The sequence below is a fragment of the Anomalospiza imberbis genome, chromosome 4, assembly GCF_031753505.1.
Source record: "Anomalospiza imberbis isolate Cuckoo-Finch-1a 21T00152 chromosome 4, ASM3175350v1, whole genome shotgun sequence".
Taxonomy (NCBI): domain Eukaryota; kingdom Metazoa; phylum Chordata; class Aves; order Passeriformes; family Viduidae; genus Anomalospiza; species Anomalospiza imberbis.
The window spans coordinates 12,425,526-12,452,419 of NC_089684.1; the positions used below are offsets into that span (position 1 = coordinate 12,425,526).

Sequence of the window (26,894 nt, forward strand, 5' to 3'; positions counted from 1 at the left end):
AAAGTCATAATTTTGAAAAATCAAGCACTATCACAAATTAAGTCCACATTGCAAGTGAAAAGTAGCAAGCAAGTAGAAATTAAAGCAAATATGAACAAAAGTCTTCAATATTTCCCTCCTAAGTATTAGTTTGTAATTTTCCACCAGAATAACAACATGAAAGGAAGGCAAGCTCAAAATGCATTCAAGTTAGGCTTTCAAATATGGAGTAGGAGCACAAATTCTAAATAAAAGCCCTGTGCATTTTCATCATCCACCAAACTCTGTGAAAACACTGAAAAGTATTTTAACATTAGATATGCTTATATTCTATAAAATAATCTCTTAAGAGACAAGTGCATAAGCAAATAATCCCATGTTGGATGTCCTCAGAAATAAAATAATGGACAGAAGGTAGAAAGGAGAAATTTTGGAACACATTTGAACTACAATAATTACTTGTACATAGTTAATCAAGGATGCAACTGTTGAACAAGCCTTCCTCACACTTCATAATTGAGAACAGACTTTCTGTCAAATTGATTGCCCAGTTTAAAAATTTGTGAAAAAAAAAAAAAAAAAAAAAAACAATTAGTCTGTATTAGTTACAAGAACAAATGTTTTGCCATGTAAAAACAAAGCCATTTGTTCTGCTGACAGATGGAAATTAGTATCCCCAATTTTAAATGGATACTTTCTTTCTTTTCTCATTTCAGTACTCAGAAGAAGGAAAGATCCATTCTCAAGATAATAATAGATTGAATCATTCTGAGGACAAATGGTCGTACCTCTGAGACCCTCAGAGGCCACCAGTCTGTGAATAATACGTACTTGGCCTGAAGGGACCTGTATCAAGTCCTTGCAAGATTCAAAAACAAAAATTTTCTCTTTGCAGGCAGCTTTCTTGTCTGTGGAAAAAAATGTACCAGGATGGCACCAGAGATGAGATTTTGTTCAAGGCTAGAAACATTCTAGCTTTCTCATTTTAACTGCCCAATGAATCACCACCCAAGAAGAGATGTCCCAACAAACCTCGTTTCTACATTATATCAAAACCCATGTATATTTTGAATATTTATGCAAAGAATCAATCATGTTTCTTTAAAACACTGAAGTCTGAAACTTATGATAAATGGAAGCAGTTTAATGTTTAACTATGACTAATCCTTAGGTTATCTTTTCAGAAAGATCACAGAAATAAAAGCATTTTTAAAAATATATACTTATAGTTGTTATCCTTTTGGAGTTATTTAATACTTCTCTAGTCTTACAGGCTTAGCAGTGTGTGCTAAGTCCTGCAGGGACTTACTCCTAGGTCCTGTTCTTATAACAGAATCAGGAGACAGAGGAGGACAGAAGACAGAGGGAGAAGAATAAAAAACTAATTATTGGAATTTTTTTGTTAAGAAGCTTAATATCCATTTCCAATAAGTTTTATTAAAAGGTTTTTTTTTAATAATATATAGTGACCCCCTAGTTTCCGCTCTTTATCTGAGAAACTTGATTATAAATATACATTAGAGTCTCTGTAGTTCAGCAAGATCCCTGCAGAGACTCCTAACTGAGCTTTCTTCATAATTGTCCCATCAAATGTAAATTTTACAGAATGCTGAAAAAAAAATTCTCACTTTCCAGTGGCACCTGTCTGGCTGTTAACACTATTTTACAGCCAAAAATATAATTACATGTTGTCTTGTATCAACATAAATACCTTCCTAATGCAGGTCATATGTTGCCCCATGTCACTGTTTGCTTTCACAGTTTATCACAGCAGGTTTCAACCACCCAAAAACTGCTTTCTGTCGTCTAAGCTGGAGCTGGGCCATGCTTTCTCATCTCTAGCTGTGGTGCAGAATCCACCACCAAAAGAGTTGCTGAAGAAAAGAGTAGTTCTTTGGCTGTGCTTGAGGAACATTTTTCAGTTCCTAATCTTCACACTAATGTAACTTATCCATCCTTTTATCTTGCTGAGCATTGCATATGCCCTTTACTGGTGAATAGAGTGCAAGAGGCAGTGTTTTACTCATTACATTTTTTTCCATTATTTATGTCTTTATAACTAAGTGCTTACACATCTATTGTGAATCAATTAATAAAATTGGTAAATGCCTTCAATCAAGTGTCTAAGTATTTCTACACAGATATCATTCTAAAATTATTGTATTCTAAAGATTAATATACATATAAACAGTTAAAAACCAACACTTCATCAGCTGAAAAATTATGTCATCAACTCCCAAAAGACAAAATACTTGAAGTCTCAAGTCTGATCTTCATTGACAGATCAATAGCATATTATGCCCATATTAAGGAATTCAGGGATAAGAGAGTAACAGTGTTTTCTGACAGGCCTAAGATGTCTGATTAATTATTTGGAGCTGACATCTTCTTTTTAGATAATTAAAATTCAGAAGTTTGATTTTTCTCAAGTATTACAAAATTTCTGTTTTAATCAGAAAACATTGTCAAACAGGGAAAGCCAGATGACACAGAAGAATGGAATCTGCTAGAAATTAGAACAAGTGGAAAATAATTGAGAAAGCATAAAAAATAAAATATTTATATTATATTCAGATATTTGAACTCATATGAAATGCTGGCAGGAATGCATTATGAAGCACTCAGTAAATTTACATACTTACAGATCCAAAGGCTTTCTATATCAAACTATCTTTCTTTTTGAAAGGGATTAGATATTGACTATATCTAGGACACGTCACACATTTCTATTCATTAAAAAATTAATTAATTCAAACTTATCTCTGACTAAAGAATTTATTCTGTGATCAATGACATTCTTAAACATTTCTTATTGTTTAAGAGGGAAAGATAACATTTCATTCAGAAGTGAAATATACAAGGGAAAAATTAATTCTGAAGAATTACAACCTTATGCTTTGTAATCCATGATCTTTGGCCTAGTCTTTCCCCAAGATACAGCATTGGTGGAACCCACTCATTTAAAAAAAGTCACTTGAGCAAAAGAAATAAATACATATGCGAAGATGAACTATTACTTTAACAAAAAGTAACAAAATTTAACTGACTATAGATGTATAGATGACCAGGATGTCCAGAAATACAACTTCTGAACCACAGGGCTTATATAAATTACTACACTATCATTGCCAGTCTTATCTGAAATATCTGTAAGAACTTAGGAAGATTTAACAAATTTCATTTGCAGTTTTTAGAACTTGAACATGTCAATATATTTTCCTGTAAAAGTCAATGTGACAATTCCTGCTGCCACAACTAGACCAACATAAAATGACTAGTTGTGTGCTTCTAGGAGGAAGCTCTGTTGTGTGCACATATGTATTTACTACAAATAATGAGTAAACCTTGAATGTTTCTTGTTAATGTAAATCATAAATTTAAAAGTAAAAAGTGTTACTATGGGTAAAGATGGATATTTGGAACATTATGACCAGAGAAATGTGATTACTAGGAAAGAGATATACTTAAAAGAGATTAAATGTTTGTTATGTCTTTGTATGAGGCAAAACACCTCTTGCCATCTTTCATAGTTGCTTAATAAAAGGATCAAAACAGTCATAATAAGAAAATACTGAAAGTCTAAACTTTTTGCCATGGTAGATATTTTTTCACTTTCCAAACCATATTCCTTACACATAATACAGATTCTTAATAGTCATAATTATTAGTTATTAGCAGTAACCAATGAAATACCTTTTCATTTCAGTTTTGATAAAATATTTTAAGCAAACAAATGCTGATAATGCTAGTATATTTTACTACATGCTAATCAGAATCAGGAGTCTTCAAATTCAGATTTTTCACTGCTATCAAAAAATCTGGGGCACAATTCAACTCCCAAATTCTTCAGTTTGACATCTGGTTTAGGGAGGTGGGCAGATGGAACTGGTGTTTTTTGTTGGTTTACACAACGTAAGTTACCTATCCCTTTATGTGTATGAAAACATGCCGGAAAAACCATAAAGCAAACTTTTGCTACAAACACTGAGTGGTCTCCTGCCAGAGCCAGATTTCTATATTCCTAACTAAATGGGTAATTACAGAGGCCACAGTTGAGCAAATATTTCCTCACATCTTAAGCTTCACTTACGTGAAACTTTATTCAACAGTCTAAGTCCTAATACGATATAAACTTCCACTGCTCTGATCTCCCTCAGTAAAATTACACTCATAAATAAAAAGACACAGTTTTTTTTTCCCAGATCAAGATCTTAAACTCTGTTCTTCTGCAAAACATTAAGAAGTGCAAAGTTTGGCACAGATGTAGCCATAATGTTAAACAAATGTTGTACAACAAAGTGGTAATTTCCCAACAAATGGAATATATTAAGAGATTTGAGTAGAAAAAATACAAGAGTACACAGTGTGCAATTCGTATCCCTTTACAACGGGGATTTGAAAAAATAGCAATAAAACTTAGGATAAATGAAATCTAATTAAAATCTAGAAATACAGTAAATTTTCTTTTGTCCTCTGTATCTCACAAAGTTTACTTGCTCCTGCTGTTATTTAAGTACATAGATATGTTCCATATATTTTCTACAGACATTACAATTCAAAATGGTATTTTAAGACAGGAGAGTGGTTTATGTTTATGTAAATAAAACTAATTCAAAGCTACCAGGAAAACCATAAGCAAAGAAGCCACTTGTTTTCATACCAAAATTGTGGTCACTCCACCTAGTCAGTGGACACCCAGAGGTACTTACAAGGGTACTTTTCCATACCTGAGAAGAAGTGTGCCTTGAAGCCTTTTTTTGAGACAGTGTTGTCAGAGCGAAACTCAATGCGCATGTTGTTGTACTGAGAGGTGATAACCTCAGGCACTTCTGTACCGCAGAATTTGCCGTGGAGCTTGGAATCAGAAGAAAGGCCACTGCGAATCTCCACATAATCGTACTTGCAAACCTGAGAAAAGAAAGAAAGAAAAAATATTTGGCCAATCAAAATAAAAGCATGAAGCCGTTTACAAATGCCAGAATTCTGATCAGGATATATATTGCTGCTGAATAATAAATGACCAATAGCCTTCTTCACTTTTTCCTGATTCTGAAAGCATTTGTAAATTCTTACATTTGTTGATTTTAGGTAAGAATATTTTAAGTCACTGACACATAACTATACTATGAATTACATTCCAGCTTATATTTTTATAGATACTGACCTGTGTTTAATATCTAAATTTCAAGATGCTTAAAAGCATTTCCACTTAATTTAAAAAGTAAGCATTCTATTAACAGTAAACTAAAATCTAGAAACATTCATCTTAAAAATTATACCTATCTGCATGCTATAAACCACATACCCCAAACCTTCTACTGATTGCATCTCAAAGATTTTTTTAAATATTAATTTTCACCTGGAAACTTACAAGGTAAGTTTTTATCATTACATATTTAAGATCTATTCATTTATTTCCAAATATATAACTTTCCACTATTAAAACCATGCAACTTTCACCAACAGTAGCATAGCTATAATTTGGACCAGGATGTATGCCATTTTTATTAAAAGGTTAAAAATAAAGTAATATAATGTAATAAAAAAGCCTTATGCAAAGCCTAGTTCTAATGCTAATACTTGCAATGCATAATCCCTTGGTCAACTTAAAGCCATCCAGCCAAAAACTTCTAAGCTTCTTAGGCTCAACTATCAATCATTTAATCAAAAATGTCCCAGTTGTCTGCAATTAATAGCTTAAGAGAGAACATTGGCCAGGACGATTCACACAGAGCTTATATTGGTCCATTAAATCCAAGCTGTATTTGAAAAATTGCAATTTCTAAAAAAAAAAGTGTCAGGGGAGCTGGAAGGGAATAACAGAAAAGGATGTTTTGGCCTCTGTTGTTCTCTCTATGAAAAATTATCATAATTTCCAGTTGGTTTTAATATAATACACTGAAGATGCAGATTAAACTTTTATTGTTACCGGAACAATTTTCACATGTGGCAGAGTTGAAAAGTGACTAATTCAGTTGAAACTCTTCCTGTACCGTATAAAGAACACAAAGATTCATAAAACTTGAGTTACTGCCACATGCTGATCTATACTAATTGGAAGACATATTTCTAATAATGCATGTGATTTTCAATTATAGCTAACTACACTGATAAATCCTAACAATTCCAACAATATAATAGTGGTGAGTTTTTATGGTTGCATAGGTTCAGATCAGAAATCAAATGTAATTTCAGATAGTCTAATTCCCTCTATACTACACTTCACTGAAAAAAATTTACAAATAAACTGCACAATGTGAATGCAAAATATTAAAATTGTAATAGTGTAAAAGAACTGAGCGCCTATAACAAATTAAAAAAAAATAGAGTATTTCATATATGTATACATTTTGTGTCTGCACTCAGACAATATATTAGGACTTTCCAGATATTATATTTTTCTTCTGATTTTCACAGGCATTTCTCCTTAGTACTACTATTTAACAGTATGAAGCCAAGATTTAGTTGCACATGGGATGATCAAACTCCAGTTCTGATTGTTGAAACACATTTAGAATTTTTCTATCTGCTTATGTTACATGTCTTTTATGACCTTAGAGAAGTTATTTAACTTCATTAGATGCCAGTTGTTTTCCTAGCAAATCTTGCCCATGTACCAAGAAAGTGCAAGAAAAAGGTTTTTATGACTCGATCAAATGGTAATTAAATTTTAATTCTTTGGGACTTTTAAGCTTTTATTACATCTCTTGCACTTCTAGTAATAATGATTACAGGACATGAATGTAACTTACATATATCATTGAAAATTGGAATTTCATGAAGTTGACAACCCACTCCAAAAAATTACAGGGGAAAAAATCCAACATTGGTGCCTCTGAAAGTAATATTGAGGTATTTTGGAGAAGTCACGGCTGGTTTGGTTCTTAGTTATAAATCAAACTCCGGCTTTTGTCCCTTCAAATACATCTGCCCAAAAGGTGGGCATCTTTATACTAAATACATTGCTACAGATTTATTCAGAAATAAATAGAAATGTCAGAAATAACATCCTGGAATTTGTGTTCTTAATGCCATGTAAAGAATGCGCATATAAACTCAGTGGTCACAGCATGTTATGGCTGGAGTGTGGTGAGGGAATTCAAGGATATGACAGAGAATTGCCTACAAAGCAGAACAAAAGCTGAAAAGGATGTTGAAACCCACATTACTGCTTCACATCCAAAAAAGCACCCCCACGATTTTGTTTAAAGCTGTAAGGAGCATCCTTTACACATGGAGGGCTCTGCTCTGTTCCTCCTCCTACCTGGGCAGAAGATCCCCCATACCTCTGGGGGTTGCCCAGCTCAAAAACTGCTGCTGCTCTATTGTGACTTATTTCTGGTACTGCTCAAAGTATTCCCCTAGTGAGATACTTGTAAGTGATTTAAATGCTCCCTCACTCCATCACTAACCACAGCGTATGTGTATTCTTTGTAGTCAGCCTGTAAAGATGATTTGGTTTCTCCAGATTTTCTTCTCTTGAATTCTTTCCAATATGCTTCAGCCCCATTTGCTCTGTTTTATTTTGTTGATAAAAAAGTCAGCTGAGACTCAGCAGAGAACATTTTTTAAAATTTCTTGTAATACATATACATTTAGATGATATGTAAAAGAGAGCTATTCTTTCCATGTTTGTTTTGAAAGAATCCAGAAACAGTCCCAAAACGAAAACAAGAATATCCTTGCTTATTATCAGCACATGAAAGGTCAGCAAGGGTTTTATAAGACAATATCTATTTTTGAATGCTTGTGAAACCATTTAGAGTATAACAGATTGTGTAGCTCTTCGTTCACGGTTACTTACTTCATTCCCTTCTAACTCAAAAAACTCAAACTTCATTGAAATTCGGTATTGTGTTGGGGCAACCACCTGCCACACACAGTTTTTGTTTGGAGGATACTCTTTTGGCCACCCTGGTGTGGTTATAGTCCCATTTAGCTTTGTCAGGAGTCCTCCACAAGCAGCTGTAAAATTAAAAGAGAACATCATTTCTTGACTGACAGTGTGTTTTACTATAAACAGAAGCATGCTGAGAAGAATCAGTCCTCTCATTACTTATATGCTGCAATGCCCAGACAGACTAATCAGAATCTTACTTTATCATGCTTGGTGCAAACAAAGAGAAAGAGACAGCCCCTATCTTGAACAGCTTGCAGGTTTGTGAGCAGAGATAAGTTTCAGGACTACACAAGGCGTTATCATATTCATTCGTTTCCCCTCCCTCCAGAGACTCTGGTTATTCTCTCACAGCCTTTCCCATGCAAGTCCTCTGACCTCACTGCCCTCCCCAAGACCTTGACCACCCCTCTTCTGACAGAAGGATACTTAAGATGTGCTTCTCTCCTTGATCAGAATCAGCCCTACCTGTCTCAGCTCATATGGCTGTATATGCCTCCCATAACCTACTAGGTAGGGTCACTTCTTTAGAAGAACAGTCACATACACTTCAGTCACAATTGTTTTTGCTGAATCATGGATGTTCAATTAAGAGAGAAAATGCCTCTTATTTCCAAATATATGCCAAATAATCACCTCCATAAAACAGAAAAATACCGTATTATGTTCTTGAATGCAGTTCAACTAGCAAAGGATAAACTCATCTTTTCCATCTGTGCAACTTTTTTATTTTTTTAGGGAAAGCAAAGGGATTTAGAGAAGCTCTCAATCACACTCTGCTACATTGATAACCATTACAGCACTGTGACAGTGCTGGAAATCATCCACAAATCTCCTTCCAGAGAGCTGAAGGAGGGAGATCTACTAAACTGCTCTCCACTAACACTGAATGCTTTAAAAACTGGCTATTGCAGTCTAGCTGATGATCTCACATATTGCATCTACTCCATCTAACACAGCTGGGAGAATTCAGCAGTTACTGTGTCAAGGCTCATTTTGTCAGCTCAGACACACACCAGTGTTTCTCCTGGTCCCTAGTTTTCCATGCAGAACACTTCTTGGTATACATGTAAAAGTAATCTGATGGGAATGGCTGGACAAAGACCCTGGGTCACATCTCACTGTATCGAAAGAGACCAGACATAGGTTTAGAGAATGCACCCAGATGACACAAGCTGTCCTCTCAAATGATCCAATCTGGGTCAGAGAAACTACTGCCAGATTTCAATTTCTGCTTTTAAACATTGTTCTATTGATCCTTGAGGCAAGGGCAGGAAATGTGGAAATAGTGAAAAAAGAAAATCTTAACCCTAATATGCTGCCATTGATAGAGACTTGGATTAGAAGATCATAAAGCAAATTTCTGTGCATAACAACACTGCAGTGAAGTATAAGGCAAAGCTTCTGATCTGACTAGAGGCACCTACTCACATGTGAATTAATACAGCTAGCTCACCCCCAAAGGCCCGAACTATAACAAGGAATTTTCACAGTGACTACACAGTAATTTTGATCCAGCAGTTCCAAGTACTATCTACATACAGTGAGTGCCACCTCAACTGAAACAAACACATACACTTTTAGGGATAACTCAGGGTTTTTGCTCTACACTGCACTACAGTGTTTAGAGTGACTTCTTTTGACAGAGTTGCTTTACTGTTTGGGTGCCAGGAATGTATTTCTTTTCTATTTTTCAGATGCAGAGAGAAGAGTATTCTGAAAGACTTCTCTAATATTTTGACTTGAGTCAGCAAGCAGACTAAACTCAATTCCTTATGTAAATTTGGGCTGATGATCAAAAGCCCAGAGATCAAACCCCTGTCTTCATGCCCCACCTCTTTGATTAAACTTATTTTCTTATTGTCTACCTAATGTGCAGACATCCAAATAAATTATTTTTCCAATGTTCTCTTTACTAAAGATGGGGGAGGGAGGAAAAACAACCAAAAAAACCCAACCAGCTTGATGAGAGCCACCATCTAACATGCCTTTAATCTACGACTTCCACCAGCTCACACAAACATACAACAAACAAAAAAACCAAAACCAACCCTGTAGATCCAAAAGCAAAATAACAAAAAAAGAATTGCAGAGAAACTAGGCAAAACTACCCCAGACTGTGAAAAATAATTAATTAAAGACAGGAAATTAGAACAAAGAGAGACCAGTGAATTGCATCAGAAGAAAACCAGGACTCCAAGCACCCCAATTTTCAAAATTCATTCACTAGTCAAACAGATCAGCTAAGAATAAATTTGTGCTATCCTTTGATTTATTGGTGTCTATAAGTAAAACTCAAATAATAGTTGGTGCATTATGATCAAGAGCTTATGGTTCTTTCCTTTGATATAAAATATGCATAGAATGCAAAATCTTATCTCAGTTCAATCCTATGTTTACAGAGACTTCTGCTTATCTCTTTCTTTTTTCTCCAAATGATTATTTGAACATGCTTTGCTCACCCTGTAAAGTAAGAAAAGCCCACAGTGTGACTAGGAGAGGGGAGGATTCCTCTGAGCTTTGAGCTAAAATAGAGCACCTTGCTCTTCTAGACCTGCCAGCTTCCCAGGCACATCCCAGTCAGAGGTGGTCAGAGGGGTCGTTAAAGTCTGATTCTGAGAAAGTGGCACATTATTCTGCTGCTAATTGTCTCCTTGAGAGACTTTGCTTTAGTGAGTAAGAACAGTGTAATAAGTAGTATGAAGTCCTACTTTGCACCATTCCTGACTGACAAACAGAAAATCTGCAAAATGAAGTTGCTGACAGACATGGGACAACCATGGCTCTGGCATGACTACTAAAAGGACAGCACTGGTTTTCTGGGTTGGGTTCCACAGATCTCATGCTGCTCAGACAGAGCCTAAGAAATGTGTAGCATTTCATTCAGGCAATGGCACTCAGAGAGCTTTAAGAGCCCATAAGACAGCAGCACACTGTACCTTCACAACTCTTCTTGTCAGGACCAAGTTCATAACCAGGATCGCAGGCGCACTGGTAACTGCCCAGGGTATTTACACAGCGCTGCTCACAGCCACCATTGTCAGGTTTGGCACATTCATCTTCCTCTGCCAAGACAGGCAAGAATGCAAAAATGTGTTAAATAATTACCTTCCTCAGCTGTAACTGCTGGATCAATATTAACCCAGAAAGCTAAATGCTTGCCATTGTAAGATACACTACATAAACCACAGTGGTTGCTGACTAGAGGATTTTCAAATGCTAAGGACACCTGCAACAGAGCAAATAAAAATTCTTCCTTTGTGGGATCTGGTTTTGTTTTTTTCTTTTTTTTTAACAATATCTACTGACAGCTGCAGAACTAATTTATAAGCACTTTGTGTGCAGCATCAGGCAGCCATAATCTAAAGATTGTACAAAGTATTGAAGGAAAGATGGAAAATCCACAGAAGGGTCACTTGAAGGGCACTTTATCTCCCTCAGAATCAATCTGTACATTATCCTGAATTCATACTCAAAAACAGATTAACAGAATCCTCAAATCCTAGGTTTTTATTCTCCTGATATTAAGAGGAACAAGATGAATCAGGACTGGGGGAGGGAAAGGAATTGTGTGTTCTCTCTACTAGCTCTGAAATATACCCATGAGATTCATTACTGAAATATTCCTCAGATGCTGGAATATTGTTTTCTTACACCAAGACAAGTAATTTCTAAGGAAAAAAAAATAAGAACTACTACTCTCATGCCCATAGCCTTCAAAGTTATAATTATCTACAATGAAAACTATCAGTTAGGATTAGAAAAGCTATGGTTTCTTTTCAAAAGAGCAAAAAGGCTTTCCTGGTGGCATGACCTGTACTTCAGGTGTCACCATGGCCACACCTCTGCCGGTGGCTTTAACTGTGCCACCAGCAGCACCGTGTGCAAATTACAACTTTCCATGCATCAAATTCTTCAGGCATAGCTGCATTTGTATGACATCCTCCTCTCCCAAAAAAACACCCATAACTGAAGGAAGACTATGAGGTTATTACTCAATGTGATTTCTGATCTGTTCTTTTGGGTTTTTTCCCTGCTTACAGAGAGTAATAAATTTATAAAGCAGACCAATCCAGAAAATAAATTGGAAAAAATCTGACAAGATTTAGACAAAGAAAATAAAAAAAAAAACTTAAATGGGGAAAAAAAGTCATTTGCAATTATACTGTTTAACTTTATATTTGACAGCACAATGTAAAAAAAGAGCTACTTTTTAACAAAATTAGATATGTTTCAGAAGCTGATTAACTGAACCTGAAGACAGTAGAAAGATGTTCTGAATATATTCCTTCATTCCTTGGACACATTTTACTAGGAAATACAAAAACCTCTATTGTTTTGTTTTGAATAAATTGTATGCCCAGGAAAATTTTTTCTAGAGACAATACACTCTATTAGTAAAAAAAGATTGAGAAATATTTTTAACATCTTTTCATAATTTTTCTAGTCCAAGAAGTGATAAGCTGTTCATAACAGCTGTTCAGCTGTCTCAAAATATGTTTTAATACTTACCTTTAAAAAAGTTAGCTGCAAACCCTGCTTTGTTAACAGTTCCATCAGAGACAAACTTCATCCATAGGGTATTAGAGGTAGATCTAATGTCTTCTGGCTTGTCATAGCCACAAAAGTGACCAATTAAAGGACTATTCTCATTTGTTCCATCTCGGATTTCCAAGTAGTCATACGCACAGTTGTCATGTCTTTCAATCTGTAAAACATAATTTTCAAAATGACCTACCTGAACTTGACCATAAGTATCAGTCAGATAACAAGAATTTATATTTTTCAAAGTTAAGGTTAAGGTCTCTGTTTAGGGTTCAAGCAGCAGGAAGATGAACGAACATCACTGAATTGATTTTAACTATACTTGTTTTCTATTAAAAAAAAATAAATGTTACTAAGGACACAACAGTCTAACTGGGGAAAAAACTAAAAAAGACATGCTCACCTCTAAGCTTCCTAGTGTTCTGCTAAACTTCTACTCTCATCTCAAGTAAAGTCCTCTTTTCTCATATGCACTCAGCTAAAGAAGATTAATGGCTCAGCAACTAAACAGGTCAGAAATATTCACCATTTTAGCAATATTAAAAAGCTCAATTTTCATCAATATGATAAGATTTTTAGAATATCCCTTTAATCTCCAGACAGCGCAAAATTTTGCATTTGGCACTGTTCACTGATGTTACAGGATAAAGGTAGAAAATTGAGGTGCATAAGGAATTTGATTCATCTGAAAAATTAGATCCAAACACACATCTAAAATGATCAGCTCTTAAATAATCAAGATAACAGAGGACAAAAAGAAACTAATTTTTCTGTGGCCAATGCAGCCAGTTTCTCTTGCACAATTCCTGATTTCAGGTTCCTGATTTCTTTTGATTTTCTGGGTCAATGAGTGAATCTTCACTGTACTGATGGAGAAGCCTACTGAAACTGGAACAACTGAAAAATTTCCTTTTCTGTTTAAACTTTCTGCTGGATGACATTTGAACACAGACTAATATGTGAGCGGGCATGTGTGCATGTCTACTTGAGTAGTGAGCCTTGTGCTCTTTACATAATAGTATTTGCAGAGTCGATCAGAATGGGAATTGCACCAGAGAGGAAAGCAGTAGCAGCCCAAATATGACTTTGTCCAGAAGCTAGATAATTTATGGTGCTTGTCTTTATTGAGAGTGTGTCTTTCTCAACAAAATTAAATACCCTCTTGAGCTGGGTGATTATACTGCTGGAATATTTCACATTGCTCTGTCTTATTAATAACAGAATTAACTATATCCAAGCATTCAAAAATAATTCCTGTAAGAACACTCTTGTTAAACTAACTGGCTGAGTTGGGAGAGGCAAGCTTAGGGATAGAGAGGATGGGGAGGGAGACAGTATCACAGTCAAGCAGAAGAGTTGGAGAAAGCCTCAAATCTAATCAGCACATCTACATTCTGCTAAATCAATAAAGTCTAAACTAAGCCCAGAAAAATCTACATTTGATCTCCAGAGAGAGTTTTTCTTGCACCTAAGCTTCACAGTAAGCAGAAGTATCTACTGGTTCTCTGCTCTACTTGTGTATCACGACCAACACGAAGCTCAGGAATGACCACAGACTAAGGAGATTCCACTCAGCACATTAAGATTTCTTATGTAAGAGGGAAAACTGGAGGGAAGGAACTGTTTGATTTTATGCCATTTTAGTCGCATCAAAATATGGCACTTACACACTTAGACACTTCTCTGTCTTCTTTCCAAATTTCCAATTCTCCAGGCATTTACATGCATAATTTTCTCTGACCCACTCCTCTGTCACTAACCATATTGCAATTTATTGAAATTTCCTAGTATTTTACTCAGGAATTGCTTGGGACAGAGTTTGGGAATGAGTGAGGAAAGCAAGGAAGATTTGGGATGCAACCACCTATTGCTAATTTTAGTGGAAATTGTATGCAACTAATGCAGTACATGAGCACAGGTAAGTTTTTGACAATAGTAATTCCAAATTTTCATTAATCTAAATAATAAATTCATTACATCATATTCTAATTTGAAATTAAGTCTGCCTTGTTATCTCAGTAAAAATTGAGAAGTGAATCAGTTCAAAGCTCACTAATATCAATGAAAAATTGTGCATTTTCCCCACACATCTGTCGTAACTTCAGTACACAAGACATTTAATTAACATCAGTTTTTTCCATGTTTCCATTTTTATGGGCAATATGGAAATTATAATTATCCACCAGCCAAGAGTGGCTCCGAGTTACATGCGCCAAACTTCATTGAGGCGAATTAATAATTTCTTTTCTGAGGATCACTTTACTTTGGGCAGAAGAAAACAGCTAAAAATACATTTTGTATAGGAGTAAGATTCTAAACTTGCTAGGACTATAAAAATCAACCAACTTGCAAAGTGCTACTGAGTTTCAAAAAAAACCCATTTGAAAGGTGGCTGTTCTACCATATTCACTTATATTTCGTTTACTGCTAGTGCATGTGATGCCAGTATTATCAATATTGAAGTGTTACACCTATATGTAAACTAACAGATAAGTATTGTGGTTTTGAGAAATAACTGGTACTTGGTAATCAATGAAAGAAAATATTATAAAATGTGGGGTTTTTTTCCATATCTCAAGCTTTAAGGTTATGTGGTACTATCATCTGGGAACACTACCATACAAAGGCCTATTACACTTGCAATAGTCTCTTATTCCTCCTGCTTCCTCCTATATTTTCTGTGTATCTTTCTTATTCTTCCTACTTCCTATTTGTTCCTCAAGGAAAATCTCTTCCAGTTTATGAAAGGACCCCTGGTGAATTTGGTTGTAACTGGACTGATCCCATAAATCTTGTTTACTGGAGCACTAAAATTTCACAAGATAGTCACATGGTATTACATGTGGATGAGAAGAAATACGCGGAATATTAGCAAATTTAAAAAAAAATCATATCTAAAAAGTTTTTACAGAAAAATGCATTTCCTATAGGAAACTGAAAGGTAACCTTGGCTCCTGAAGGCCTTGGAGGAAACCTAGAATTTAAATGGCATCAGAGAACTAAGTCAAGAAAATGTCAGAAAAATTACTAAAGCAGGCACATAAGAGCAGTAAAACACTACGAAATCTCCCAGAGAAATGGCAAGCCAGAGACATTCTCTTCTCAAAAAAATAGGCCTCATAGATAGTTTCAGGTTTAGAAAAACAACAACAAACCAACCAAACCAAAAAACCCACAAAAAACCAAAAAAATACACATCTGGAGTACCTTTGTCTTATATCACTCCTCCAATAGGAAAAAATGAAGGTAAAAAATAACAATTAAATCAATCAAACAAAAAAAAAAACCCTAAAACTGAACCAAAAACAATAAAAAAGAGAGAGAAAAAAGGATATGAAGGGCAAATATGGGAGCAATCCTATTGCAGTAAAAATCTTTATTTTTTGTCATTGTTAATTTTTTTGTTCATAAGGTCAAACTGCAATACAGGCAAACATATCTGCCTCAGGTTTTAGATTTCAGTCATAAAAGGTGGTATATATGCCTACTGAAATCAGTAGATCAGATAAATTTTATTCCCTGATTTATGTAAAAATAATTTAAACTATTGCTACCTACAAAGAGTTTAACAAGGTCACTCAAATGAGGAAGATTAATATGAAACTGCTCTACAAACCCTCTGGATTTTTTTTAGCTGGAGAGACTTCCAAAAAAAGTTCTTAAATAAAAAAGCAAATAAACTTACAAAAAAAAAAAAAACTGCTAATTTTCAAAGAACAATATTGTAAAGGTGACAGTAACAATGAAGAATATGGAGTTCCCAGTCCCAACATCTCTACTCTCACACAGACTGTGGAAATTATAGCAGCCAAATTAGAAAGTGGAATCCTGCACTCAGTGGAAAATGTGTTGCCCACAGCAGGCAAAACAAGATGACTCATTGATACAGTTTGAAATTCTCAGTTTCCCTAGTGCTTTCATTTCAGAATGAAGGTTATTTATACAGTTATTTTTTCTAGTATTACAGAGGGATAATGAGAATTCCTCTTGCTTAACTGTACCTTTCGGAAGACAGAGAAGTAATTTTCTCACAAACACACTGCAATAACTCTCTGGCCTGACATTTACTTTTTTCTATCTCAGCTGGCACCAAGAACAGTGATTTTTAAACAACTTTTTGTTTTACTGGGCAGTGCACCAAGAGTTCAGTCCAGAGCGGGACTCAGTACCAAAAACCAAAACACCTACCTTCAAGAGCTGGGAGCAGAAATGGAAATTGGACCCAGTGGTGAATGTCCAGGCACTCCAGAGCAGCTCCCAAAGCAACTCCCATCCTCAGCAGGGAGCCCAGTGGATGAGCCAGTAAGAGATGCCACAAAGACAGATATAACAGTCTTGTGCTTGTCTGGGGTGCCTCATTTGGTGCTCAAGGGCATCTTGCCACTCTGGAATTACAGCTCAGACTCTCCCTGGAAAAGTATTTCAAGTCCCTACTGTTGGAACTTTTTTTTTTCCTTTTCAAAACATATGAAGCATAAGCCCCAACTTGAGATTGTCCCCTGATTGTGTTTCTGCTCAATTTCCTCTTTCTTCTTATGAGGTGTTAGTCCACATGTCTCACCTCTAGAGAGTGCCATAATACTAAAGAGTCTGAAGGAAACCTGCACATTTTTTCCTAAGGCCTTAATCACTTGTCTACTAAAATGTTCTGTGGTTTACTGGTCCTTTGCTTCTGGTTATTTCCTGTATGGTGAGGCATAAGCATGCCATCTTCACACTTGTAAATTGTAAAGGTTCTGAAAGAAAGGGAGAGATATTTGATTCTCCCAGTGATGATACTGAACTGAGGTCAGTTCAAGCACGTGTAGACCATTGCTGATCAACTGCATCCAGACCAAATAGTGCAGCAAGTCTCTTTTGCAGAGGAATAGGGCCATTTACCTTGTCATCACACTAAAAAATGCTGAGCAGCAATGGCAGACTAGAAAAGCTCCATATCTGGTCAGTAAATTATATAAAAGGTACTCAAAATGTTCATTTTCAACAGGGCTTAAATAAAGACACTAACATACTATGGTAAGTAATCTTGAGCCAGGTCAAGCAGACTCAGAAGATCAGGGGAAGTTGATCTTGTCTGCACTAGAACTGACATTAATTCAGGATTAAAAAAGCAAAATTCAGTAGAACCTATAAAAATATTCAAACTTCTATACTTTACATTCATAATTGCTGATAAAGTCCCAACTCATTGTTGTCTCATACTCAAGTCTTTCTACCAGTCAGAGCAAAAATGTGCCATAACCCTGAAATCTGTCTGCAAGACTAAAGTGTCAGGTTGGAAATTACAGCTATGTTTACTATACTTGTTTTTAGATCTACGTACAACATAAAGCCAAAAAGTCCAGATTTTTAAAAAACGTTCTTCATGCCCTTACTGCTGAAGCATAGTCAAAGAAAACAAATTAACTCAAAATTTACTCAATTAACTCAAATTAACTCAAAATGTATCTAAAGCTGGTGTATTGTGTAGGAATAAAACAGACACGAAATATTACTTTTTCTTTTTTATATAATAGTTTACCACAGTTTAGCAATGTTATAGACAGCATGATGTACACTAAAAACATACACCTATGAGGACTCATCACATCTTTTTTCTTTCCTCACTAAATACAGGTTTGTGAGCTAAATATTAGTTTTAGGGTTTTTTTTCCTTTTTAAAGCAGAAGCCTAAGAACAGTGTTTTTTTTCTCCAGCCATGTATTCATTTTTGAAAATAAGATTTAGCAGAGATAAAAAGTCGTAGTTGTTCAACAGAATACTGAAGTAAACTTGCTGAGCTGGATGATGAACTTGGTAAAATGTAACTATCTTCAGTAATTTTAACATTCTAATTCAAATATTACAGATAACATAAGAAATCTTTAATTTTGAAAATTTCTGGGGAAGTGAAACTTTAATGGATTGTGGAGTTAATTTATCATCAAGAACTCTTCGATTCATTCACAGGTTTAATAAATATTCCCTTAAATTTCACTGTCACTTAGCCACTAGATGCTTGTCTGAGATTAGTTAAAAGGCTTTACCTCAAAAGCTTGAAAGGTTAATCCTACATTGTAGTTTTCTGACACTGTTATTTTCCATACACATTCCTTCATTGGTCTGTAGTCATCAGGATAATTGGGAGACTGGATCTGGCCTTCATTTTTGTGGATTTCACCTCCACAAATAGCTGATAAAAGCATAACATTTTACTGTCAATAATGACATTTTCTGTAATTTCCCCATGCCCAAAGTGACAATATAAGATCCCATTTTCAAGACTAATAATAAAATTGTTCTGGACAATACTTAAATCTACCAAGGATAAATTATTGAAAACACAATTGATTTAAACCATTATATGTATTTTAGTTAGCAAATATAATTTAGCATTTCTAATAGCTCTAAACATGTCTACAGTGTTGAGGATGAATTTGTAATCATGGATAATCTGAATCTATACATCTTACAGAATATATTTCAAGAGTCAAAATAATTAAATTTTTGTTCACCCTTGAAATATACCTAATAAACATTCTTCACTGATATTTACAAACCTTTAGAAAGAGACAAAATCTCGTATTTTATAATGATCTATGCATTTTAAGCTACAGTTTATCACTTCAAGCTTGCATTCAGTTTGAAGAAACAGTTAATATAAATTAAAAAATATTTTCATGAAAAGTACAGGTTCTATTTCAAACAGGTAAATGTTGACTTGCCAATATACCCAATGTGCATGGGCGCCTTTGTTAACTATGCCCAGAGTATATGGAAAATATAAGACATATTTTTCTGAAGGATAAACAGAAAGTACACACAGAAATCTTTGCAAACACTAAGTGCAAGAACATGCATATTTAGTAAATTAATGACAAATAAAAAATGTTTATGATCATTATCAGTGATTTCCCTGAAAAAGAGCTCAGCTGAAATCCGCTCACGGGAGGAGTTTCTAAATGCCCTGCCTAGTAATTTAGCACCTACTGTGTCTTAGTGATAAAATACTAATTTCATATGTTAGTTTTGGTGAGGGATGATTAATATCAAAAGGTATCTGGTTAATATTATTCTTCCATAACCAATTTATTTTTAATGCTGTAAGAGGCTTACCTTCATAAACTGCTGCAAAACCCTTCCCAACCCAGTTGCTGCTGCTGCGGAACTCAATCCACATCCTGCTGTCGTTGGATGTGAGCACTTCTGGCAGTTTGTCACCACAAAACCTGCCTAAAAACATGCAACCAGTAACTGCATTTTCTGCCGCCTCTGAAGCCAAATGCTGCAAACATTTATACAAGTGTTTAACATTATAGGCAGAAGTAGCAGAACCAACTCAGTGGAACTACCCATACGCTTATGGTTAAGCACATGTGTTTCTGCAGATCAGGACCTAACACACAAAGATTTTATTATAAAGCTTTCAGAACTTTTTATTGCAGTCAGGCTCACAAGTCTAAGCTTAAAACCTTAGGGGAATTAATGAAAAAACATATTATTAGAGGTTGTTTATATAGATAAAAACACATGCATTTTGGAAGGGAAAAGTGAGTACTAATCTTAAAAAAGGAACAAATGTAGGTCACACTAATACAACTGATTGTGCCTAAGGGCCAAAGAGATTTTAAATGTAACATCTAAATGACCTGTTCCACATTACCCTCTTAAAGTCTGCCTAGGTAGGTAAAATTTCTGTTGTTCTAGTTGATAGAGAACAGGTGAAGAGGATAATTACTGTCTGGTCTTAACTGTTTCTTCTTTATTTACTGTTCAAGGCCAAGAAAATAGACATTCCTGTTAGAGAGCTGTCCTCTGTACCAGGGCACTAGCAGTACAGGAGGTGAAATCTTCCCACCAACCTTCTGAATTAAAATAGGATGACTACAGCTTTTACATTTCAGTTGCAACCCAATTCACTATTGCTTTGCATGTCTCTTCTCTGCAAGAGCAGGGAAGGGCACACAAACAACAAAGAGAAGCAATCTGCTCATAATCTTAAAGGTACAGGCACAGAGCTCGTAAGAACAGCTCTACAACAGGTGCATGTTCTCATCACATAACCTATGAATTTCCCATCACATGCTCTACAGATTTGTCTGTACACTTCTTCCCTATTTCTCTAAAAAAAAAAAAAAAAAAAAAAACTATGGCAGCTTCATAATTCAATATCCATAAGCAAAGCAAAATCTTGCACATTTTGTAGTTGTCATCTTTCCACACTTGCAGCTGAATAATGACAAGCTGCAGCGAAAGGAAGGCTTGAGGCTTGAAGTCAAGGCCATTTAGAGGGTTTTTTTCCCATCCCCAAGTTTAGATCCATTCTAGACACCCGAAACCCAAGAAGTTTGTTGCGGGTTCGACAGCAGGTCCACTGAGCCCAATGAGTGTGGTGCAGTGGATGGTGCAGTGTTTAACAGTTGCATACCAAGCAGAGAGGATTTTCTCCAGTAGCCATCTCTTACTTCAATATAGTCGTACCAACAGAGACTGCTCTTGTAAAGGTCCATGGTGGTAAAGTTTAAAACGATCTGCAATCAGATGAGAAGGCCGAAATAAATCATGTGTGGTAAATAAGAGAAAAACAATCTCGACAACATTCTGAAGAACTGAAGCCAGAGTGGTCATCTGTAATGGAATTACAACTATTCAGACATTTAATTATCCTCTCCTCAATTATTTCTTTGACTACGCAAAAGTTTCTTGGGAACATGAAAACTTTATTGTATTGAATCTCATATATTTGTGCAAATTCAAGACAAACTACTCAGATTTAATTGCTCACAGGAGGTTTTACACTAAGAAATAAAAATTTGTAAATGTTAATTAGGTAAAATATAAGAGTAATATAATTTTAAGTATGTTACTTGATTATTCTTCTGCCAATTCCTCTTCCATTACATTTTGACTATAACCAGCACTGATTATAATCAGCTGCAATTAAAAAAAATTAAAATAATTGTTTTCTTTTGGTTTGTGCTTTTCCTACTGTTGTTTTGACAAGATATTTGACTTTGACACATATAAATGTTGACAATATTGGACAGTAATTCTGAAAGAAAGTTCACGAATAAGAAATGGTATACAGTCCCTTAATGATTCTTAATGAAATGATAATAAAGCTTTCTTTACAGAAATCGGAGTTCTGCGCATTTCTGAACTTTTGAATTTGGACTCCAAGTGTTTGTTATTGAGAATATCTGTAAACAGGCATATCTTCAATACTTACTACAAGGATTACCCTTACATTAAATTATGTTATCCCTGTTTTAGAAATATTAATCCTAAACTGCCATTAACTTACACTTTTAACACAGGAATAGGAACTGTCCTGATCACACATTAGCACCATAGCTACAGTTTAAAACCTGGCTGACTGGGATAGTCTTAGCATCATGAGCTGCAATTACAGTGATAAATCCAAATAAGCACATTAAAATTTATGCATATTTTGTATTATAAAACAATTTCCAATTAATACCTTTTTATTTGATTTAGGTATACTTGGAAAAACAATTCCTCTTCTTCAGAATCAGTTCCTCAGTGCACATAAATAAATATTTCAAACTAACTGAAATTCTTCCCTACTCAGATTTGAGCACAGAATTGGTATTAACTTAGCTTTCATCCTAGAAACTTGCAATTGAAACCTGCCATTATAAAACAAACACAAATTGCTGCACAGTAGCAGGTACCTCACACTGCAAAAATACATCTCTATGGCAGCCTATGGAGCAGCTGTGAGTGGCAGTTGAAAGGATAGGAATTTACCCTTATTCCAGATGCAAGGAAAAAATTTTAACACCGTAACTGGAGAAATGAACCCAGACAGTCATATAAGATGGTTTAGTTCCATTTCAAAACTTCTCGGTTTCATGCACCCTTTCATGGATATTTAACCCACAGGACATTCTGTCTTTACTACTTGGACAGTCCTTCAGGAAGATTCGCTGAAGGAATAAATGCACAGATATTGCCAGAATTCCCAAACCACCTATTTACCATGAGAAATATGAAGAGCTGGCTAAAAGTAAAAATATCCATATGCTTTACTCTGCTTCAGTTTTTTAATACATTTCCAAATCCTATTTGAATCTACTTCAGAGGATGGCAGAGAGATCATTCTTATATGCAGAAATTCTCTGTCTTTGGCAAAATTTTTCTCCTTCAACTCTTCCTTCAAATAGAGACCACACCAACTTACAAAACTTTTGTACTCCTCAAATCATCCATTTGCATCCATCCCTTTTTTTCTCAAAAGATAAGTGGGTACCTCTGTACTTAGCCATACTGCTTGGAAAGCCTTCTGCCCTCATCAGTCCTGTCCTCTTCCAGCCATGCCAACTATCTGTGCAGTCAGAGGGGTTCACAAGGGGGAGCCCTTTGTCTTTGCCCTGATGAGATGCAGACAGCTGCTTACACTGACCCAGCTGGCTCTGCTGGAAGCAAGCTACAGAAGCCACAACCTATACCTCCTCTACTGCTTCAGCTCCTTAGAGCCTGGAGGTCTCTCACCAGTCTAGCCACAAGTTTTCCTTTTTCCATGACACGGCTGAAATACCAGTTTTCTCCTCTGTTTTTTTGTTTGGAAATTTACCTTTTTCCAAACCTCATTTGCCAGGATAGGGTTGGGAAATGGATGGTTTCACTTAGCTGTAATCGTCAATGTCTTAAAGTGCTGCTATCTAAATGGAAACGGTTAAAATTTAATGAGCCTCATCAATGGCCCCTGCTTTTGAAACTACATGAAATAACCTTCACAGCCTTTTTTCACTCTGACATGCCAAGGTATTTGATGATACAGCAATTTCTTAACACTGACCAGAATTCATTAGCTGTACATAGGCAGAACCCCCAGTCTGTCACAGCATGATTTCTGGGCATGAACCAAACGAGTCTAAATGTATTTAAGATTCTGATTTGCTATTCTGCAAAGTATTAAATAGAGCTATAGACAAGGCAGAGCTTGTTGAAGGGGACAGGACTGCTGAGAGGCTTCCCAGGAAAAACAATCAATGGGTATTTGTCAGCACAATTAAAGAATTATTGATTACACAGCAGATTTGATCGAGCTACTGCAGCTTCCAAGAGAATATATCATACCTCCTATTGCCTGAGATAAGAAAGCACAAAATATACAACAAATACCAGTAATACCAACCTAGGTTTTTGCAGGTGGCATTTTTTACCCATATCAATCAAGGATTTTTCTGGACTATTTTATCTTTCATGTAAAACATTAAGGAAATTTCAGAAGTAGTGCAACCTATTCAAAAAGGCAAATTCAAATAAAACACTGGCACAGTTGCAACTCTCCCTATACCAGTAAAATTTCTACACACCAGAAGTAGGATTCACCCTGCCTGGGGGCATACAGTATTAATAACACCATCCTCCCTCTAAGACTTTTCTGTGTATAGATATACTGAGTACATATTTTATAGCTGTAGTTTACCATGTGGTCTTAAGTCTCAAAAGTAAAAGGACTACCTTGTTTTACTATGAGGAACACACATATATTATGTTGGCTTGGCAATTCATGATGCCTTGTGAATAAAGGGAATTCCAAAACTTGTGCATGCCACTGCAGTTCCAGCCTTCGTTAAATTTCTGGGTATCAAAGATCCGAAGAGTCCTCACTTGCAGAAAGAAGCATGGATAGAAGTCATCCAAACTATGCTCATACAGCAGAATGTTAAATCTCAATAAATAAATAGAAAAGAACTAGGCAAAGCCTTTCCAATTTATTTTTAGGTGACTAAAGTGCTCACTGACCTTTCAGAACATGGCATGATGCACTTGCATATGCTCTAATCTCCACACAATATTCCTGAGATTTATCAGGGCCAAAGCAGCAAAGGAACAAAAATTTGAATCTATTTTCCTTTTCCCTTCATTATATGAAAATGTTATCACCATTTATTGAGAAAAATTTGGATCAAGTATAATGCTTGTCCAAGGCATCATGATATATGCTTTAGCTAATATTTAGACCTCATGGGAAGAAAAAGAACCTCATAGGGTTCTTAATCTCAAGACAGCCAATATCCTATGGGAATAGCATGGACAAACAGACTTTTTGACACTAGCACAAATATAATTTACTTTATTCTTACTGAACTATATGGAGACTAGAGAGTTTGGAGGTAATAACGGTGCCCTATGGATATGACTTGTCATGTAAAATTTCAAGTAGAAAATTCTGCTTATTCTTTTCCTCATTTGGGGAAGCAGGTAAATTGGGAAAGGAATCAGTCTTCTCACTTTGATGACTTCAACGTAGGGGCTTTCCCCCATTAAGATATTGTCTAGTATAATACAGCTTCAGTGGTGGTTACAAACTCAAGACTATTTTTCTTGTTAGATTACAAACATATTAACATTACACTGGTGTCTACAAATAGGCTTACACAAAGTTGGAGTATGCTATAAATACTTAAACATCAACATGAACTCAGATGTAAGTATTTTTTCCAAGAGCAAATAACTGTAGATGAACACACTTTTTTATTTTTTTTAATGGAGTTGTGGGAAAAAAAAACCTAAGCCATTTTTTCTGTTATCACAGTAATATCTAAAATGTAACACAAATAATGGAGACATAAATTCACTATCTAGATTAATTTTCATCTTTTGCACAAACATTCTCTTATTCATCTCCTAATTTTTTTTCCCTGACAACCTGCTGAGCCACCCTTTTCCTCCCAGCAGAGAGTGTTTAGTTTTCCTCTTGTCTCTGGCTCTTGCCCAGAGGAGGACAAACACTCTCCAAATTACTTTTCTTTCATTCCCCACAGTAGCAAATGCCCTTACAGCTCCTCAGGATGTATTAGAACAACAAGAGTATACATTGTGGGTGCCTACCAGGACCCTGACCTGAAAGAAACAAGGAACAAAGTAATACAATCAGGAGAAAAAAATGTCCAATTCATACATAGTGGAAGACTTCTGAGACAAATGACTGAAATATCTGGGGGCAAGTGCTGAGTCTTCCTATTTGAACTTGCCAGTACTGAATCTGTTAGATTCTATATTTCAGTCTTTGAATTCTGTATTCTTGTCTTTAGTACTTGACTGCTTGATATTAGCCACTGCTTCATGTGAGGAAACTTACATCCTTTTTCCTGCATATTTTGACTCAGCTAAAGCTTTTTATCACTCCCTCTATCCTTATTTGTTTTGAAGCAGGATGATATTTGAGCCAATAATTTAAAATGAGATTTAGCTAGCACATTTTGAAAGTGTACACAAGAAGGACAGGTTTTGCTTTCACTAGGATGGCACATTTCTCTCTCCAAGCCGCTCTCACCAAGCCCATTTTTTCCCTACTCTTTTCCCCATAAAATTGATCTTCAGAAAGTAAAACAATATGCATTAGAACCAATTCCAGGGAACATCCACAATGACACTTTCTTTACTCATGTTATTATGGTTTCATTTTAGAAACACCTTCTTGAATACACTAAGAACTTCCTTAGTTACAGCCCAGCTATCAGTCCCATACACCTCAGCTTGCCCAAGCCCATACTGGAAAATGGACCATTCAGGAGCCTGAATCACCTCTTCTACTTTTATATTGAACCATAAATTGAACTGGGAGTCAGTTTTAAAGGGAATTCATGGCGCAAGCATACAGCAGATAGAAATCATGTCTTTATTTCACAAGTACATCCATTGATTTGATTATTACATGGTTCTGATGCCACATATCAAAGTAAAGTCAATAGTACATAGTCCACGGTCCCATTTTTTATGACACACCATTATTTTCAATTAATATGCATCTTTTAAACTTAAACAAAAAAGTAAGATTTTACTTTACTTTGAAAATCGTATCTGTGTCTAGCTAAAGGAACGTTAAAATAAATACCTTCTCTCCCGGGGTCACAGAGATTCGCCATATGCAGTGTGTGTAGGAAGGGTAACCATTTGGAAATCCAGGAGAAGAAAAGTTGCCTGTAGATTCCTGCAGTGTTTCTCCACAGGCTGAAAGAAACAAATTACAGTAAAAATATAAAATTTAATGTGCCTAATGGAGAAAAATGCATCTTTCCAGTATCTACTCAGAATAAATTTAACTCACTGCAGATGCAGAATGGAAAATAAACTAGTTAGTTTACAATTCATTAAAAGCCATGGTTTTAAGCCAGTCTGACATTAATTCCATTTTATGCAGGATGTTTTTATTACATTAACTATTACTACTGTAATTTTATTACATTAACTATTTCACTTGTGTGTTGTCTGCTGACATAACCAAATTATGGCAGCCTTAAAAAATATCATTGTTGTCAATCAACTGCAATATTATACATAGGACTATTTTGGTAATTAAAAAAAAGTTAGACATCCTTTAGGAAATAAAAGAAATACTAGCGCAACATGAATTGCATCACACTGAATTTTTTTCAGTGGTTTTATTTAATTTAGTCCTTTACCCACATGAAAAACTGATTTGACCTAAACTCACTTATTTGTGTTGGTATAAAAAACT

General features: G+C 35.4%; 1 protein-coding gene across 21 annotated transcripts in view; it reads right to left on the reverse strand.

Annotated features, from left to right (window-relative positions):
• TLL1 (tolloid like 1) overlaps window positions 1–26,894 on the reverse strand; it is a 126,662-nt gene that overhangs the window by 17,224 nt on the left and 82,544 nt on the right. For all 21 annotated transcript variants that reach the window (XM_068187126.1, XM_068187125.1, XM_068187145.1 and 18 more), the window contains 8 exons: window positions 26,271–26,386; window positions 20,829–20,931; window positions 19,517–19,633; window positions 18,448–18,593; window positions 12,389–12,584; window positions 10,816–10,941; window positions 7,784–7,944; window positions 4,707–4,887 (listed from right to left, as the gene is read on the reverse strand). In XM_068187126.1, coding sequence (XP_068043227.1) covers window positions 4,707–4,887; window positions 7,784–7,944; window positions 10,816–10,941; window positions 12,389–12,584; window positions 18,448–18,593; window positions 19,517–19,633; window positions 20,829–20,931; window positions 26,271–26,386 — 1,146 coding nt within the window. The remainder of the gene's footprint in view (window positions 1–4,706; window positions 4,888–7,783; window positions 7,945–10,815; window positions 10,942–12,388; window positions 12,585–18,447; window positions 18,594–19,516; window positions 19,634–20,828; window positions 20,932–26,270; window positions 26,387–26,894) is intronic.